Source organism: Strigops habroptila, chromosome 5 (genome assembly GCF_004027225.2).
Source record: "Strigops habroptila isolate Jane chromosome 5, bStrHab1.2.pri, whole genome shotgun sequence".
Classification (NCBI taxonomy): Eukaryota; Metazoa; Chordata; class Aves; order Psittaciformes; family Psittacidae; genus Strigops; species Strigops habroptila.
Genome location: NC_044281.2, coordinates 49,152,862 through 49,171,650, shown reverse-complemented (window position 1 = coordinate 49,171,650; position 18,789 = coordinate 49,152,862). Strand labels below are relative to the sequence as shown.

At 37.4% G+C, this 18,789-nt stretch overlaps 1 protein-coding gene across 18 annotated transcripts in view; it reads left to right on the top strand.

Annotated features, from left to right (window-relative positions):
• The window catches only part of R3HDM1 (R3H domain containing 1), an 88,100-nt gene that overhangs the window by 51,680 nt on the left and 17,631 nt on the right, over nt 1-18,789 (top strand). For 7 of the 18 annotated variants that reach the window (XM_030487893.1, XM_030487890.1, XM_030487894.1 and 4 more), the window contains 12 exons: nt 120-198; nt 1,646-1,705; nt 1,787-1,927; nt 4,456-4,564; nt 4,660-4,755; nt 5,916-5,953; nt 6,036-6,086; nt 6,237-6,463; nt 9,207-9,461; nt 12,886-13,040; nt 14,491-14,592; nt 18,159-18,419. In XM_030487893.1, coding sequence (XP_030343753.1) covers nt 120-198; nt 1,646-1,705; nt 1,787-1,927; nt 4,456-4,564; nt 4,660-4,755; nt 5,916-5,953; nt 6,036-6,086; nt 6,237-6,463; nt 9,207-9,461; nt 12,886-13,040; nt 14,491-14,592; nt 18,159-18,419 — 1,574 coding nt within the window. The remainder of the gene's footprint in view (nt 1-119; nt 199-1,645; nt 1,706-1,786; nt 1,928-4,455; nt 4,565-4,659; nt 4,756-5,915; nt 5,954-6,035; nt 6,087-6,236; nt 6,464-9,206; nt 9,462-12,885; nt 13,041-14,490; nt 14,593-18,158; nt 18,420-18,789) is intronic. The other 11 variants (XM_030487899.1, XM_030487901.1, XM_030487898.1 and 8 more) reach the window with 7 other exon arrangements.

The window sequence follows — 18,789 nt, the reverse complement described above, 5'->3', positions numbered from 1 at the left end:
GTTTTGGGAATAGTTTGCCTAATAGTTACATAATGTTGATCCATAAATAGTATGTTCAGAAATAATTGGAAAAGTGTTTTCTCAAAGTGTAATTTTGCTCTCTTCCCCCTCACCCTTAGATTCCAGCCAAGAGTATACAGATTCCACTGGTATAGATCTTCATGAATTTTTAGTAAATACATTAAAAAATAATCCCAGGTAAGCATTAGTTATGTCAACTTCCTGGTTTTCTTTCTTGTTGTTGCCTGGGGGGTTTTGTCTTGTTCCCTCCCCACCCTCAAAATGTTTAACACTGCATGTCAGTTGTTTAGGATGAGACTTTGTTGCGCAGGCTCTCTGAAACACCAATCCACTGTAATCTGTGTGTTACCTGAACAGAGGTTCAGGACACTGAAATGGTTTAAGTGCTTTTAATGTTTAATAGGCAAATAATAAATTCTGTCTGTGTGCAGTTATCTTCCTGAAGGGACTGTAATACTATGTCTCTAAAACTTCTACTCTCTTAGTGTCTGCTTAGAGACCAAACTGCCTTCTCTTACTTTAATCTGCCTTGCACTGAATTTATAGACAAAGGGGTTTTTCTTTTTAAGCTGTACCATGTAACTATAGTTAAAGATATACATCTTCACATCAGAAATCAAATCTGACCTAGTTCAAGCCCATCATTTGTTAGCAACAGAGTTGACGTGGTTCTGTTGTGTTGATGTTGCTGGCTAAGTTGTTTGTTTTTTTCTTCAATGAGATTTCATACTAGGTCCATGGCTATTATATACAAGGCAAGAAATGAACTCAGTGGAATTGTGCTACTGTCACAAAAGCTATTCCACTGCTACTTGTTATCCATTAATGTTATAGTTATTATTTACAATGTGACTGTGATTTTATTTTATTGGCAAAAAATGTAAAATGAGCTGTGATAAGGACCCACATTTTGTCCTATAGAGTAAAAGTTGAAAGCACAGATCTCTGCTAGGCTCTTGTGTTCTTGTTTGAAGTCGTAAAGCATCCCAATGAAAATAAGGAATTGTATGTGAAGTGCTGCAGTGGGTTTACATGCACACTGATTGGGAAGCTTATGAACTGTGAAGCAGTTAATTTCATTGCATGTTAATGACTTGTTGGAACCAGCATAAGCATTTCTAAGACTCGTGTTCATTTCTATCACCTCATCACATTGCAGCATGTGCCAGCTTTTAAGCACTTGATTGTTGGTATGTTGTAGTAAATGTTCTAGTAGTGCCTCCTGTTATCAGTATTCTCTCACTCTGTCTCAGTGATCCCACTATGTGCTTCGCAATCCAAGGGCCAGTTTAGGGCTCTTACCCATGAAAACCAACGAGAACCGACCTGGTCACTGCTTTTTCTTCTTCTTGGGTCTTTCTCCTCAATGTTCTTTTGAGTCTACTGGGCAGAGATTCCCTTGGAGGATCTTTGTATTCTGAGAACAGCATGTTTCACTAGGCGGGTTCAGTACAGTATAGCATAGTGAAAAGTGAATACTCTTTCCTAAAAATATTGCATTTGATGGTCCTATTCACATCTGCCAGCATCCCTTGATTGTAGATCTTATCTGTGTATTCTTAAGATGAATACAACTGTGGTTATTGGAGTGTCTCATGTGAGTTGCTGTGTTTTTTATTTTCAGGGACAGAATGATGCTGCTGAAATTAGAACAGGAAATTTTAGATTTCATTGGTAATAATGAGTAAGTACTGTATTCTTATAGGAAAAAAGAATTCAAGAGTGTTCCTGTTTATTTCATAAAGCTACTATTCCTTTCTTCCAGAGTTCCAAGAAAAAAGTTTCCCCCAATGACATCTTACCATAGAATGCTGTTGCACAGGGTAGCTGCTTACTTTGGATTAGAGCACAACGTGGACCAGAGTGGGAAGTCAGTCATAGTAAATAAAACTAGCAGTACAAGAATGTAAGTGTAAAAGTCTTGAAAAAACTTTCTGATGCATAGATTTAACAGCTGAGATATATTCTGCAATGATGCTGCATCTGTAGCAGCAGGGGTCTATCTGCTTATTGAAAACCATGCATCAAGGAAAGGTAGTTGAAGGAGCTTTACTGTTCATATTCCAGTGTTATGTAACAACATCTGTTTCCATGTTTAAACTTTTTTTGGTGGGGAAGAAAGGATGTTATCTGTAAATTAAGAATTTTTGTTGCCTTTCTCAGAAATGCATTGCTAGTTTTGTTTCCATGAAGTACAGATTTATATCAACTATTTATTTGTTTAAAGATTTATACCAGTAAAGCTTACAAAGTACATTCTTTGTTTCTTATGGAAAGCAGAATCAATCCTTAACTTAGAACTGATTTGGTGAAAGGAGGGGACAAGACTTGCACGACTTCAACTTTTGTACTGTAAAGATCTACTTGGAAAATTCAGGCATTGAAGTCTTTTGTTGGAATAATGTTGCTTACAGATCTCACATGGCCTAACAAATTAAGATAGCAGGGAAGACAGACATCTCATCAGTTGAAGTGTCAGCCAGGATAACAAGTCATGGCATGGAAGGCTGGAGTATTCTTGGAGAAACCACTAGGCAAATCCATAGTACATAAAAAGTGTCATTGGGGTCACAGCAAGTCCAAAACCCATGTGTAGTTGACCTTTTTATTCAAAGGACCCGGCTGTTTTCTCTGTCCTCTGCACTTGCTCTATCTCCTCATTCTTTCTCAGAAAAACAAAGGACTAATGTGTTGGTATGTTTATGCCACCTAGTTTCTAATTTTAACTTAAAACATTTGTCTGACACCATTTTTGTTGTGGGATGTTTAGGTTTTTAAGTACTCTATGATCTGAACTCCTGAAAACAAGAGCTTACAGTGCCTGCATCCTTATCCCAGTCCCGATGTATATTCTCCATAGCTTTGGGAGAAAAAAAATCATATTACCCACCCTAATTTTAGAATCAGTAGGACTGAAATAATATGCCACACTGAAATTTTAGTTCAATGAACAGTTTTCTCCTCAAAAGTTTCCAGAAAAATATATTGAGTCTAAATATATGTTAAATAAGTTCTGTATTTGTGTATGTATTTTTGCTTTGGCTATCCATTCTCTATCTAAACTGACTTATAAAGCCATACATTTCAAATCTGTTGCCTTTGCCTCTACCAGCATGTCTAGACTGAAGCATCAGTCTAGCACTTCAAGTGTGGAAGTGCTTTAAGAACTATTAAAAGATTATTTTATTTTTTATTTTTTTATTATTTTTTTTTATTTTTGCTAGACTGTATTTAAATAGCTTGTGGCCTCTGGAAGCCCCCTCTAGGTGTAGTTACTAATTAGCAGGCATTTCATCGAACCTGCAGACATTAAGATTCTGAATGTTTTCAGTATTCTTATTTTAAATCGCTTTGGATATAAAATAAGAATTTGGAAAGAAAACCTTGGAGATCTGCTCCATGTTGAATAAAACCAAACTTACCTTTTCCTCATAGGCAGATTCCCGGCTCCATCACCGATCAGTGATGTTACTGACATCAACAACCCAGTGCATACTGGGACGTCTCAGTGGAGTGGGAAGTTGGTGATTGCAGGGCAGTAAATTCAGGGACCTTTAAAAGAAAGAGGTAAGACAGTCTAAAGGTTCTCTGAAATGCCTGCTAATTATGTTTGGGCATCCAGTAACCAATAGTTAGGGTTGGCTGTTGTATAGAAAAAGATCTCCTGACTCTATACAGATGTCCTGGGTAATGAATAAAGAAACAGAATATATGTATAGTTTGTTTTTTATTAGAGAAATATTTCCTGCTTGTCTGAGAGCTTCTCTTACAATAGTAGTAGTCTTACTGTCTAATGTACTTGGTATCTATTTTTAATAACAAGAGTTTGCAAAATACCTCATTTTCTTTCACAGAGTAGATAAAATATCAAAACAAATATATAATCTGTTGCTTCATCCTCTCACTGTGATCTTGTGAAGCTCTTGCTTGCCTACATTATACTGTTGTTCTTCTCTCGCTTATTTCTACTTAATTCTGTTATATAAGTTTGCAAGTTTCAATGCTTTCTCCTCTATCTTCTGTTTTCCCTTGAAATGAATTCTGAGGTATTACAGCTGTAGCAGAAAGCACCTATCTTCACTTCCATGCATGCTCAATATCCATTGCATGGCACCAGTCTGGATTCGAGAGCACTTCTGGTTCCCCAAGGGCATGTGGTTTGCTTGCCACCTTAATTGGAAATTGAAGCAAAAACTTTGAAGGAGGAAGAGATTTTAAGAGCAGGTTTGTTACTCCTCAGGAACAGGACTTGTCAGGGGTACACATCTTCTTATGGTTTTGGTACCGTTCCCATTGCCTGGACAACCAAATCTATCACTTCACTTAGAATACTAAGTATAGTTAATGTTAGTCTTGGGTATATTTCAGTTTGTTCCACTGTGTATAGTATATTTACAAAACCATAAATCTTTTCTTTCTAACCACTTTTCACAGACCTGACCAAAAGTTTTGTGAGCATATAAAAGATGAGAAGAGCGATGATTTCCAGAAGCGGTACATCCTTAAAAGGGATAACTCTAGTTTAGACAAAGATGACAACCAGGTAAAATACATATGGATTATTCCTTTCCACGTGCTGTATTTGACTGTGTTTATACTATTTTCCTGTAGAAGTTGACACTGTATCACTTAATTTAGATGAGAATACGATTAAAAGACGACAGAAGAAGTAAGTCCATAGAAGAACGTGAAGAAGAATATCAGAGGGCTAGAGAAAGAATATTTGCACAAGATGTATGTATCAAAGAAAATCTTCCAGTGTTTTCTATCAAGACTTCACACACACACATGCACATGTGGTTTTTGTTAAAAAATACTTCTTCCCAGGAAACAAACAAAAAAAAAGAAACCACAACACACAAAAAAAACCAAAACCCAAAATATCAGTGTTTTTTCTCACTTGTATCTATATCAAACACATCTTATGACTGGTCACAGTAAAATTATTTGAGTTCCCATATGTGAAATTTCAGTCAGGATTCTGGAAGACTAGTCTTCTCGTGACTGGAGTTAGCAAGCAGGACAACATTGTAAACTATAATTCGATCACAAGTAATGATTATTTTTAATCATATTGAGTGAAACGGAAAAAATATGTCTTCAAAAATAAGCGTTACTTCTAATAATCCACTTTTCTGGACATTTATCTGTAGCTCTTGCACATCCAAAACCAGATTCTTGTTCTGAAGAAAGAGTAACAAGCTCAGAGAGGCTAGTTTGCTGTATGCAGTTACTTTCCAAAAGCCTTTTTGCATTCACTGCAGTTATGAACAAAAAGAATGGACTTTGGGATACAAAACTACCTTTTATTTTTGCATACTCATTTACCAGGTATTGTACCCTTAGAAGCTTTGTACCAAATGTTAAAAGTCACAGTCAAGGACAACGTAATTAAATTTAATAATAGCCTTTTTGACGGTATATCCTGTCTGCTTTTTAGCATATGCGTACTTGTACCCAGAGAATTCAGTACAATAGCCAGCATCATCTTCTACTTCACACTTTCAAGCAAAAGCCAAGGCAACTCAGGTGTTGTTAGCAGGCAGACGAAGTCACACATCAGCTGGAAGTGACATAAGGCAGTGAAGGCCAAATGGAAGAAATGTAACTTCAGTAAAATACTGATATAAACACAATAATCAGCATTGTAACTATTCTAATGCCAACTTTTTATTTCCTGCAGATGGGCTTTTTTATATTGCTTTTTTTTCCCCATAACATGGAAGTTATCCACTAAAGAGGTTGAAGTTTTCAGGCAGCTTAATATAAAGAGGATGCTGTAAAAGTCCATGTCTAATACAAAAGACACTATATTGCAGCATGTTTTGTTACTGCGCTGTAGTAGGGGTTCTAGATGCCATTCGTATTAATTTCTACACTTCTTTGCCCCTCAGTCCCTGTGTTCCCAAGAGAATTATTTCACTGATAAAAGGTAAGAAAATTTGCAGTTTAATTCTGTTTCGTTTTCCTATTTTCTTAATAAATATTAAGCTATCTTATTAAAATGTCAACAGAATCCAGGAGGAAGAAACTAATAGTACACAACAAAGACGACAGATACTTAGGTATTTGATGCTTTCTTTAAAAAAAAAAAAAATTCCAAAGTATTCTGCATGCATTTCACCTTTTCTTTCTTTTTTTTTCTTCTTTTTTTTTTTCTTTTCCCTTATTTTGCAATTGATGCTTGTGCTAAAAGTTTAGTTTATAACTTACAGAATCAATAAGGAAACATCAGGGAGATCAGCCAACAGCCATCAGAGCAGTACTGAGAATGATCTGAAGTATTGTGAACCCCGTCCCTGGAGCAGCACCGACTCTGATAGCTCCATCCGCAATCTGAAGCCAGCTGTAACGAAAGCCAGCAGCTTCAGTGGGATATCAGTTCTGACAAGAGGAGATAGCTCTGGAAGCAGCAAAAGCACAGGCAGGCTGTCTAAGACAGGTATAATAAAATCTGTACAAATGCATAGTTACATAGCAGTGAAGTACCTGATGGTTTGATACTTGATGCGTATTGCAGATGTGTACATATGTAGAGGCCTCAGTCTCGTAGGTGCTCCATGAATACAGCTCCCTCTGAATTTAGTGGGGGCTGCATACATAGAATAAGTGCAGACCTAGCCCTGTAGGGGAGAACTGCCTCAGGGGGCTAAAATTCAGGTAATTAACTAAATGAAATCTTCTGACTTTGGAAGTAGAATTGTAAAGTGCATTATAAATGGCTTTAAGCTAAATGCATTTCATCTCGTACAAAGGATATGAAAACCTTTATCAACATAAGTACTTCATACAAAATAAAAAAATTACAGTTCAGCTCTTTGGTTTCAGTGTGGCAAAGCTGCATTGTGCAGTCTTAGGAAACAGTGCGCTGCTATCCTTCTAGCTAGGAAGAAACAGCATTAAAGCCTGTCAATTTGTAGTTATATTTATTGTGTTTCAGTGCCATTGTTTAAATGAATATGGCTAAAAAGCTTAATTTTTAGATTGCTGAAAAATCAGATCAGTGATCAAAGTGTACTGGTTTAGATTCAGAAATTTTGGGGAAAAATGTAAGAGTCTGGGTTTCAAAGGTGTGTTAACTTGTAATTAATGTCAAATCAAAATCTCTAAACATATGGATCTAAATCTTCTGTGGGTCAAAAATGAAATTTAGTAAATATTTGTGTTCTAAATGCCAATGCAGTTTGATCAAATAGATAATCTTGGTTGTGGAGAATTTTGAGGCTTGTAAATACCTGGGTGGGTTACAGATGCACTGCTTCAGAACTTGAAGTAGAACTGTAAAAAAGCACAATATTATTGCTTGCCTGTGTTAATGCTTGGCTGTGATCTTCTTTATAAAACTTGTTTCTGATGAGGATATGTTAACACTTTTTGCTTTCCCTTAAACCACCACTACCTTATATGTCTATCACTATTGTGTGTCTTAATGCAGTAAACCAGTTATAAATTCTGTTTGTCCTTTGTATACTTGTATTAAATACATTCCAAGGTACTTTTGCATATGCTGTAAAATTGTGCCATCATATCGAGTTATTTCATTTAGCAATGTAGTAATCCTATTTGGCACAGCTTGAAAGGAAACTACAACCTGACAATAGCCTAAATAATAAATACGTTCTTAGAAATCTTTGTTTTCTAAGTTGCAAGAACATAAATGGATTCTTAAAATTTCACTGAAAACTTTATTTTGGCATTCTGAGAGTTAACAGTCCAAGTTCAGAATGCCTGTCTTTGGTGGTTGCTTCACTGCAGCTACAGGTTGTGGTGATTTTGCATGTGTTGAGTTTGGTTTTGTTTGTTCATTTTGATCCAAGATGTAATTGGCTTTAATTATGGCTTCAGCCTCATTTCTCTACATAATCTAGAAGTGGATACACTTGTAAACAAATCAAATTAACTCTGGTCAGGTGAAGATTGTTTTTCAGAGCTGGGATGTGCTATTTTGCCCAGTTTACAATTAATACCTTTGTATTTCACTTCATCTAGCAATAGAAAAAAGGTTAATTAATAGTCAGCATCAGCAAGTGCTTCAAGCTAAACTATCTGTTCATATGCAGAAGTAAATGGGTTACAATTAGAAACCTTTATCCAGAGATAAAGAAGCAGAGCTGCTTCAGACAGTAGATAAATTTTGTTGCAGCCCTTTGAGTCTTGCCTTCTCTTCTAGATTGTATAGAGGCTGCTAATGAAGAGTTCTTAAATTTAAACAGCTATGTTCCGTTTCCAAGTACAGCGAGTATCATTGCAAAGACTTAATAAAAAGAATGATAAACTGTATGCCTAGAGATGCTAGGTATACAGCAATCTAGGAACAGTGCAGTTCTATGGACCTATCCATACTGGACTTTTGGAATTTTCTTTTAGCTGCATGCACTGGCTTTCACAAAGCTCAGGGTCTGGTTCTCCACTGCCTTGCAATGTTTATAGCTGTTCATATCTATAAAATGCTTATTGCTTTTAATCAGCTATTTCATACTCTTTCTGAACTTTGAATTGTTGCATAAAACTTGGTGAAAGCTACCAGTTACCATGACTTTTTTCAGCGGTATTCTTGATTTCAGTCTGGAAATTGTCAGAGGAGTTTAAAAAAAAATAGTTTGGGCTTTGCTAGTATATTGCAATTTGTCCAGCATGTGAGTCAGAGAAGATCTCTGATGTCTCATAGTAAAAAGGAAATGGTCATTGTTTACATGCTATGTCTACAGAGCATGTGAATTTAGCTAGTGTGTCTGGAGGGACACTGGACCCATGGCATCTGCATTACCTCACAGCTGGCACCTATGCAGCAGTTGTATGATGTGTGTTCATCGCTTCGGTGTATCCAGTTGATACATGTGCATGCACCATTTTGAAATAATTGTCCAAACACCTAAATGAATTGTGGATGGACTGAACATCAGCATGTGCATATGTACAGGCATCTGTTTTCTGTCCAGAAAATCTGAGCTGATTATGAAAGCTTCACTACAGTGCAAAGCAGTGCTGAACTGACCCTTGGTTCACAGAAGGAGTCTTGTAATGATATTCCAGGGGAGCTGAAGGGGGAGTTCAGTGAAAAGGCCACTGTTTAATAATGTAATTAATGCTGAGCTTTAAGGGTACGCATTTACAAGTATATATTTTAAGTGAGTGTGATGTTTCTGTCTCTAGGTAAAAACAATTTCTCATTACTCCTTTCCTAGGTTCAGAGTCTTCTAGTAGTGTAGGGTCATCCACGGGTTCTCTTTCTCACACCCAGCAGCCTCTTCCAGTGCCAGCTCTAAGCCAGCCTTCTCATGGCACACCTGCCGTCTATCCAACTGTCAGCACTAGTAACTCTCTTTCCTTTGATGGTGGCATAAGCGGGCAAGTGGCACCTACTAGCACTAGCTTCTTTTTGCTTCCCTTGGAAGCGGCAGGCATACCGCCTGGCAGTATTCTGATCAACCCTCAAACAGGTTGGTACATGCTTGTGGATGTTTTTGTTTCAATTGAGATCTTGGAGAAAAATGCACGAGTGTTTACATAAGACTGAATGTCAGTGTTGTCCTTTCTTTTTTTCCCTCTTTCTTTTCTGTGGTTGTGTTTGTTCAGTGCACTTAATTTGAAAGAAAGCATGACTCTAGGATCAAAGGATTTCTCTCTAGTAGAGTTTAACTTATAATTAAAATTTTAATAAGTGACTTGGATGAAATCTGAAAATCCTGTGATTTATTATCCAGAACACAGAACAACTTAAATAGTTTCATCTATTTTTCTGGGAAAAGGTAAAGTCTTTCCCAGTGCTGCTATAAAACAGTTTCAGTGAGGGGAGAGAGCCTAAAGTATTACTCATATTGACTTGAAAGAATTTATCATCCTGTGGGTTTGTGTGTGGTTTTTGGTCACAACATGCTCATATCTTTACGTTCATGACACTGATTTAAAACAAGTGAAAGAAGTAAGCGTGAGATTCCATGCTATTTCTAAACTTCTGTTTATCAGTTCAAAACTGTTGGTGTAATTGGCCAACACTGATATTTTTAGTAAGTAGTAGGAAATTGATACTTCACAATGTAGATGCAAAGAGATGTGTAAACACTTGTCCAGATTAAATGACTAGTTAGCATTCTCTGGGCAAACTTTTACTTTATTGTACAAGTTGAGAAATGAAAATTTTGATTTACCTAACACGTTATCTGTGGAAAATTATTGTATTTTATTTTAGTGTAAAGATTTGGTTTTCTTGTGGAAAAGAAAATACTTAGGACATTTTTTTCCATCATTCTGTAGATAGAATTTATTATGTTAGAATATAACTGCAAGTGATGTTTTAAACTAAATTTTTCTCATTGAGGTTATTAAAATGAAGAGTTATTAAATTATTTCGCTTCTATAACTGAAAGGTTTAACTTTGAAATAAATAAAGTTCTCTTTGCCTTAATATAAATTAATTGCTATGTATACAGCATTTAAGATTTTTTTAAATCAATGATTCTGCATATTGATGTGCTGCCTAAGGTTTCTCTTAAATAACTTACTGTATAAATGGAACAGTTTAAGCCAGCCCTGCTAAAAAACGGGTAAGAAATGACTAGCTGTAGCATGTAATTTTTGTAGATAGCCATTGGATTGGAGGAGGATGTCTTTGCCATCTTAGACCTAGGTGCTGGACAACAGCACTACTGACTTCAATTTTCTAGTTATAATGATAGTTGCATATCTTGTACGTGAATTTTCCATTGTGTGTTGAGCATCTGAAGACAAATGTGATCACTGGCAAACAAGTTTTGCTAGAAAAAAAAGCAGGCTTAGTGTTTTGATACACTAGGGTATTCTGTACTCTACATTAAATATAAAGAATGTTGGCTGTCATTTTTCATAATATGACTGTGCTAAAATCTTTAGTTACTGTATGGCAAAACAGATACTGCAAGCACTGAAACGATACCATCAGCTTGAAGGTGATTTCATGTAAAATAATACAGTTTTGCCACTTAAAAAGTAGTGGGATTTGAGTCATTTTCATTTCAGTTATGTGCTTGTCAATGTTTTGCATGTGATCAGTTTCCCTTTCTTCCTCCTGCACTGTTGGTCATTTTCCCTGTTACATTGATGGGACTTCCACATAGCAACAGGGAAGGGCAGAGAAACAAATGTGGTTGTGAAAGTTTTTCATCTGAAAGCAACTTGTACTTGCACCCCCTTCAGAAGAGGCAGCAGAATTGTAGACTTTTTCATATCAATTAAAATTAGCTTAATTTTCCAATTGTGATTCTAACTACATTTTATCAATTTGTTAATGTATTTAAATCACTAATTTATAGTCTTTTATAACAGAATATTACGTTAAAAGTCTGAGTGTCTAGAGTGTCTAGTAGAAGATAAAGTGCACTTCCAGAATTTGGAATATCTAGGTTCAGATAAACAGTTGACTTAAAATATACTTGAATAATCATGTTCTGTAACTGTTCATCTGGCTTGATTGTTCCAAATGACAGTCACAGTTCAAAAAACATAGCTAGTTTCTCGGGATTTCTGACAGGATCTCATGACCTTAGGTCAACTGAGTTGTTCTCAGTAGTTGAAGGTGATAATTAGGAAAAGGCAGTTCTTATTCAGCCACTACAGGAAACAAGTTAAGCTCCCATGGTTACCAGAAAGCAGTAGAAGGAAATAAGAAAATCTGACTCCCCTATTTTTGTGAACATTGCCAGTTCTTGAGCATTAAAGAGAAAACCATTAAGCTAAATTGGATATAGCTTGATCGCCTGCAGTCCAGCTGCATAATACACGTAGCTTACTTTTGCAAGTCAGTTCATGCTTCCTGTCTACCTCTTGCATTAATTGCGTCAGTCCTTTCTGCAGCAAGTTTACACTTTTATGTTGGCCAGTTTTATTTAAATATGATGGGGTAAAGAAATCTGGAGGAGCACTACTTTAACAGGACCCTGGCTAGGGTGTAGAAGTTTTAGTCTCAGTTTATACCTTTCTGGGAAGAATCTCAGACAAGAAAATATTTGTATCGGAAAAGAGAAAAATTTATATCAGTTTTGGACCTTAAATATCAAAATAAACCAATGCCAGACACATGTAGTTAAGCAGCTAGACACGGGCCCTTGTGAGCTAATCTGTTGTTCCTTTGATTTGTTTTTCCCAACCCAGGCACCAAAATAAATCACTGTTTGTTTATAATTTACTTTGAAGTAGTTTATTTTTTAATTCTTTTTCATTAGCCCACTGCTGTAATATTGAAGTTGCAAATGATTAAATAGGAGACTAATACTACACTATTTAGTTTGAAAGCTGAAAGCCAATTCATCTATGAATAGGGGATGAGAGTCCTTTGACAGTAATCTCATTAGCAGTTAAGGAAATACCATTGCAGCTACTGCTTATATAAATGTATATATGTATATATACATTTTTAAAAGATTTGCCTTTAAGCTCTCCTGTGTTCTGATTGGTGTTCAAACTGATTAAAGGAGATTCATTTAATTGCCTTTTAAAAGGTCCTTACAATAGTATTTTTAATAGGGTTTTCCTTTATTACTCCTGCCCTTTTCAATACACTTAATTAAAAATGAGTTTTCAGGACAAGCAGGATACAATAAATATTTATCTGTGTTCACAAAGTAAAGACTGGGGTATCTTTGTTTACCTTACATGTTTTGGGTTTTCGCTGCCTGTGGTTTGTCAAATGAGGGCTGTTTAGTCATTGCTGTTACAAACGTAGTTGTGTGGGGGTTTGGCATGAATCTGTCATATAAACCAGTTTGACATCACTTATTTTCAAAAATTATTATTTTGCCTACTGTAAATGCATTTGGTTTTGTTTTCTTCAGGCTTAGATGATGCAGCTGGCTGTCATTTGGTTGTGTTTGTTCTCTTCCACCTTTTCAGGTCAGCCATTCCTTAATCCAGATGGCACTCCAGTTGTGTACAATCCTCCTATGCCTCAGCAACCTGTTAGGACCCAAGTGCCTGGACCTCCACAACAGCCGCCTCTTCCTGCACCACCTCAGCAACAGCCAGCAGCAAATCACATCCTCTCACAGGTGCACATGTCAAATACACGATACTTGTATTGATGACTGATACTGTCACATTGTCTGATGACAAGGGATCAATAGGTTCGTTCCGTTGAAGTGTATGTTGAGAAGTAAGAGCTGCGCAGATATAGGTAACCGGACTTTTTTCCCCTAGTCCTCAGAACTATCCATTCTGCTAACAACTGAATGTGGTAGGCAGTCTTTTCTTAAAAATATAGAAGATATTTTAGTATGAAAATATAATGGTATCAAGAATATAGCATGCCTAGATTGCTGTGGAAAAGAGGTTCTGCCTTTATCAGTAGTCACACTGTGCGGTTATCCCAACGTTAACAGTAACGTAGTCAGCGATCTGCGAAGAGAGTTAATCCGACTGAAAACTTTGTGTCCTTGTCTTAAGGTTATCTTTCAGCCGGGTGAATTCCTGGGCTTTACTGCACAAGCAGTAGTCATGGCACAAAAGAGGTAGCTTGGGACTGGTGGAATGGGAACGCCTCTTTAGTAGTGGTTTGGCTCACTCTACTCACAAAACTGCGTGCTGAAATACAGGATATATTTTATCCTCATCTTATACAAGAGGAATTGAGTAGAATCAGTCAGATTAAAGACGACCACAGCCTTTGAAGATGAAAAGCAAAGAGGGGAGGAAAAGGAGGGTTCTACATCTCTTCACAGCTGCTATTTCAGGCACTAAGCTACTAGCTGTAGTCTCCTGTGGTATTTTCAAATTGTTCTCAAATTTTTATAGTTCTCAAACTGTAAAAGTTATTTATAGAACTTCATCTAAACCTTTATCTTTATTCATTTAACCCTGACTAAATCTTCTGTGTATGTCACAGTAAGGACGCTCTGTTTTGAAAAAGGCTCATTTGTGCTCTTTCTCCCTGTCTAGTTTGTGGAAGTGCGTATGTGGTATTTGCAGTTTTCTTCACAAATTCTTTACTACTTCTATGATTGCCTTCTCAATGGATACTGGAGTTGAACCTGCCTGAAATAGCATCAGCAATTATACCTCTCTGATGTTCAAATAACCAGTCTAGAGAAAATAGTATTGTTGAATAAATGGAAGTAATATGTTTTAATCTGTGGTTAATAGTAAATTCATTCTGCATTTAGATGCTTTGAAACAACTTGCATTTAAGAATACATGTGTAGTTTTATAATTAAAAAAAATACATCTCTCTAAAAGTAACAGTAAATATTATATAGAAGCAACTTGCTGGCTTATGGTTAATATAACGTACAAAAAGCAAATTTATTTCTGCTGGGAGACTGGGATATTGAAAATTACTTCAGTTTTAATTCTGTGCAGTCTTGAGCTTAAAGTAAGATGTATCCATTCCCTGTCTTGTAATGGAGCATAGTTGCTTTTTTTTCTATTACAAAAGACTTTGACTTTGTTTTCTCTTCTCTTACTCTGATGTTAACCATGTTTATAAACCTGTTCTTTCTTCAGCCTATGCGGCCTCTGCAGCCTTCTTCCCAGCCTGTTCAGTACTCAGCAGTCTCTTATCCACCCCCGCTCCTGCCAGTCTCCTCTACACAGCAATATTCTGTGGTATTACATCTTCTGATCATCTCCTCCTTGCATGGGTTAATCTTTAGTGGATGCTAACCTTTGCTTGGTTGGTTGTAATGGTGTGTGATATGAGTGTAATGACTGGCTACCTTTTCAATCACAGTGAAATGTTACTGAGAAGGGGAAAATAGTTCCTGAGATTTTTAATGTGTTTATTCCAAGTTCAGCAGAAATTCATACAATTAAGGCTATATCTATATAGCTCTGTATTTAGATATCTATTATTTTCCTTGGAAAAGGAACAGCTTTCAAATGCTGTTGTTTTGTTAGCCAGTCCGTACCTTTTTATGTCTCTGGATTAACCTCTTTCCATCTGTTCTTGTTGCTTGCCTACTATTCCTTCTGCTGAACGCTAATAACATTTTGAGGGATCGTCTGTTCTGGTTTTTTTGAGGTTACCTTTTTTCTATCCTCTTTGCCAGAACTCTGAATCCTCTTACCTCACTAGCATCCCTTGTTTAACAAATAGAAGCTGGAAATAAAGTATCTTAGTCTTTTGTGTTTAAAAACCAAAACAAACAGAAAAAAAACCCCACACAAGTTGAAAATGAAACCTTGTAAATGAGTTATCCAAGGCAAAATCTGAACTAGAGCCCAAGTCAAAAGTTAAGGCTTTCCCAACTCCCCAGACAGCTCTCATGCTCTAATGAATACGTCTGTGTGGCAAGGTTTTGGTACCATGGGGACTGGGGCAAGAAAAGAGTGGGAGCTGCCCCCTTGTCGGGCAGAGCCAGTTTCGGGCAGAGCCAATTTCGGGCAGAGCCAATTTCCAAGACTGACCCTGCGCTGCCCAAAGCTGAGTCAACTGTTGACACCGGTGGCATCTCTGTGATAATGTATTTCCAAAAGGGTGAAAAATGCTGTGCAGCAGCTGTGAGAGGGGAAAAAGGAGTGAGAAACAGCTCTGCAGGCACCAGAGTCAGAAAGAGGAAAGGGAGGAGGTGCTCCAGGCACCAGGGCAGAGATTCCTCTGCAGCCTGTGAGGCCGGCTGTGCCCTGCAGCCCATGGAGGTCCAGGAGCAGATCGCCACCTGCAGCCTGGGGATGACCCCGCACCACAGCGGGGGATGCCCAAAGGAGGCTGTGACCCTGTGGGAAGCCCATGCTGGAGCAGGTTTGCTGCAGGACTTGTGTCCGAGCAGGGGGCCCACACTGGAGCAGTTCATGAAGAACTGCAGCCTGTGGGAAGGAAGGACTGACATTGGGGAAGTCCATGGAGGACTGTCTGCTGTGGAAGGGAAGAGTCTGAGGAGGGAAGGAGCAGCAGAGGTGAAGTGTTATGAACTTCACAATCCCCATCCCCCTGTGACACTCAGAGGAGGAGGTAGAAGAGTTGGGGGTGAAGCTGAGCCTCGGAAGAAGCAGGGAGACTGGGGGAAGCTGGTTTTATTTTTTTATTTCTCACTATCCTGCTCTCTTATCAATTGGCAATAAATTAAATTAATCTTCCTCAAGTCAGGTCTGTTTGCCTGGGATGGTAATTGGTGCGTGATTTCACTGTCCTTTTCTTGACTTGTGAGCTTTCATCTTATTTTTCTCCCCTGTATTGCTAATGATGGGGGAGTGAAGAGGGGCTTGGTGGGCACCTAAGGGCCAGCCAAGGTTAACCCACCACAGTGTTATCCAGTAGATATTTTAGAATGTATTCAGAGTTTCTATTTTGTTGTTACTTTCCACATTAATCAGAAATGTCTTCTAATAATAGATATTTCTCTGAATTCAATAGCCTGCATATAATTAAAACTATACTGTAACTGTTACCTGTACTTCAGGTACACAGTTCTAAAAGGAATTGCATGTTGTGGAGGGTGGGGTGGGTTTAATAGCAATGTTATTTCTTATGTTCTTTTAGAGTTTGAATATGTGTGGACTGCAGTCAGTATAACTCTGACCTTCTTAGCAATGAAATGGGAATGTTTAATTAGCCAGTGTAAGCTTCCTATGCGAGTTTAGCATATGACTGAATTGCTGTTAGTAGCAGCTAAGTCAGGTGTGTCTGCTGTGATTCACAGTCATTGTCAGGCACATGGCTGTTAAAGCAGAGAATGAAACTCCTTCCAGGTTCGTAATAATTTTGGAGCATTTCATATTCAGGAAGTGGGTTCAGATACTAAGTGTGCTAGCAGTTTCAAATGTTTTTTTCCTGCTAATGGTAACTTAAGTATCATAGTTAAAGCATTGATGGTCTTGGTTCATAATCTAAATACAACACACTTGTAATTGGTACCAGGAAAGTTTGTCTTATCCGTTTATTGGTAATACCCTGTTTCAGTGGTTAATCATGCTCATACTATGCATATCACTGTAGCACAAACTGACCAGATCAGAATTTACTCATATTGGTAGTGTAACAGAAATAAATGTGTATTATTTGGGTTTCTCCTTTGGACATTTTTAGAGCCAGTATTAACTCACAATTAAATATCAGTATCTCCTCTATAAACTAGGTATTATGAAAAGCAGTGTAGAAAAAGCATTATAGTTGCATTAATAGGCATCATTAAAGAATGAAATGCAAAAGGCAAAGTTAGATTGCTGATCTAATGAAAATGGGTCTTTTTAAGCTGTAAAGGTATTCTAAATAAAGTTTCAGGTGCAAATTCATATTTCCAGTCATAATTAAGAATAGCCTGGAACTATAAAATTTCACCATAAAATGTGAATGTAGCTAATCAGTAAAAGACAGAGCTTACACTTGCTCTTGATTAACTCCTCTCTTCTTCAGGATGATCTAAGAGAGGATCAAGTGTTCTTTAGTGTTCCTCCATGTTTGGAGAGTCCACTTTTGAAGTATGAACCAAATCTTCTTGTTTAACAAAACATTACAATACTAGTGATCACTTCCTATTACCAGGATGTCAATAATTTGATGCTGAATTGCTTCTAAAGAAAAGGAGCTTGGAGCTACAGTAATAGTTCAAATTTCACAGAACTCCTGCAGTGCTCGGGGCAATCATTATCAAAGTTTCAGATGTTAATAAAACATAGATAGTAGGTAACCACTAGAATGCATTTCTTAGAGCTATTACTTGATTTCAGGCTATAAAAAAAAATTAATCCTTGCATGCAGTATAATACCAAGTTAGAGGAATGTACCTTGTTACTCAGGATTAGAGCCTCATTAACTTGCGCTCTTAAAAAGAGAAATTACTTCAGCAATACTAATGCCCTCCGCTATTTTAACTGGGGTTAGAAGTTTTCACATGGAGTCCAGTCAGCAGATGTTAGTGGCATAAATTCTGACTTTATTTTTGACAACTGAGTTCTCATAATAGGTAGATAGAGGCAAATGTAATCCAAAAATTGAGTATTTGTAATGAAATGAATGAAGTCTCTGAATGTGGATATTCTCTCCTGCTGTCAACCCTGAAGATGATTTATGACTGTTGCATCTTGTTCTTTCCTGTTGTTCTTTGGCTGATGCTACTAATGCACAGTAATTTGAGACATGCATATGTGAAACTTGCTGAGATACTGGCTTCCCCCCTGCCCTGAATGTACATCTGTAAAAGTAATTTTTCCTCTTTTCTTCTTACCTATTACAGCAAGACAACCTAGGATCACAATTCAGCCATATGAGTCTTGCCCGCCAGCCACCCCCCGATCCAGCTGAACCCCATACTGCTATGTTCCAGTCCACTGTAGTCCTCCAGCCCCCACAGCAGTCTGGTTATATCATCGCAGCTGCTCCACCTCCACCACCCTCTGGCCAGCCGGTTTCTGCTCCAGGCTACTCAACATCCAGCCACCCTGTCAACCAGCAAGTACTGCCACAGCAGGGATACATGCAGCAACCTGTGCCACAGGTACACTGGACCCATTTCCATCCTCCCAAAAGCTATGTTTAAAAATGGATCATACTCTTTTATTAATGAGCTTTTTTATATGGTGTGGGGCTCCTGTTACATCGCACCTGTATGCATTTATTCTGGGGTGGGGGGTTTTCTTCTGGCTTATGTGCTTTGAAATTAATGACTTCGATTTACTTGAGGAGCAATAATCACCCAGGTTTTCCTATTTTACATCTGACTGGTAAAACTCTATGTTATAAAAGTTTATAAAACTATGTTCTACATAGTTTTCTAGTGTCTCAGATGTGTCTTTGGAAATTGGGAATTGTCACTTCTACAGTGAAAGTAGAAGTCAGCTGTTAAAGAGGGAATTTATCTAGTATAA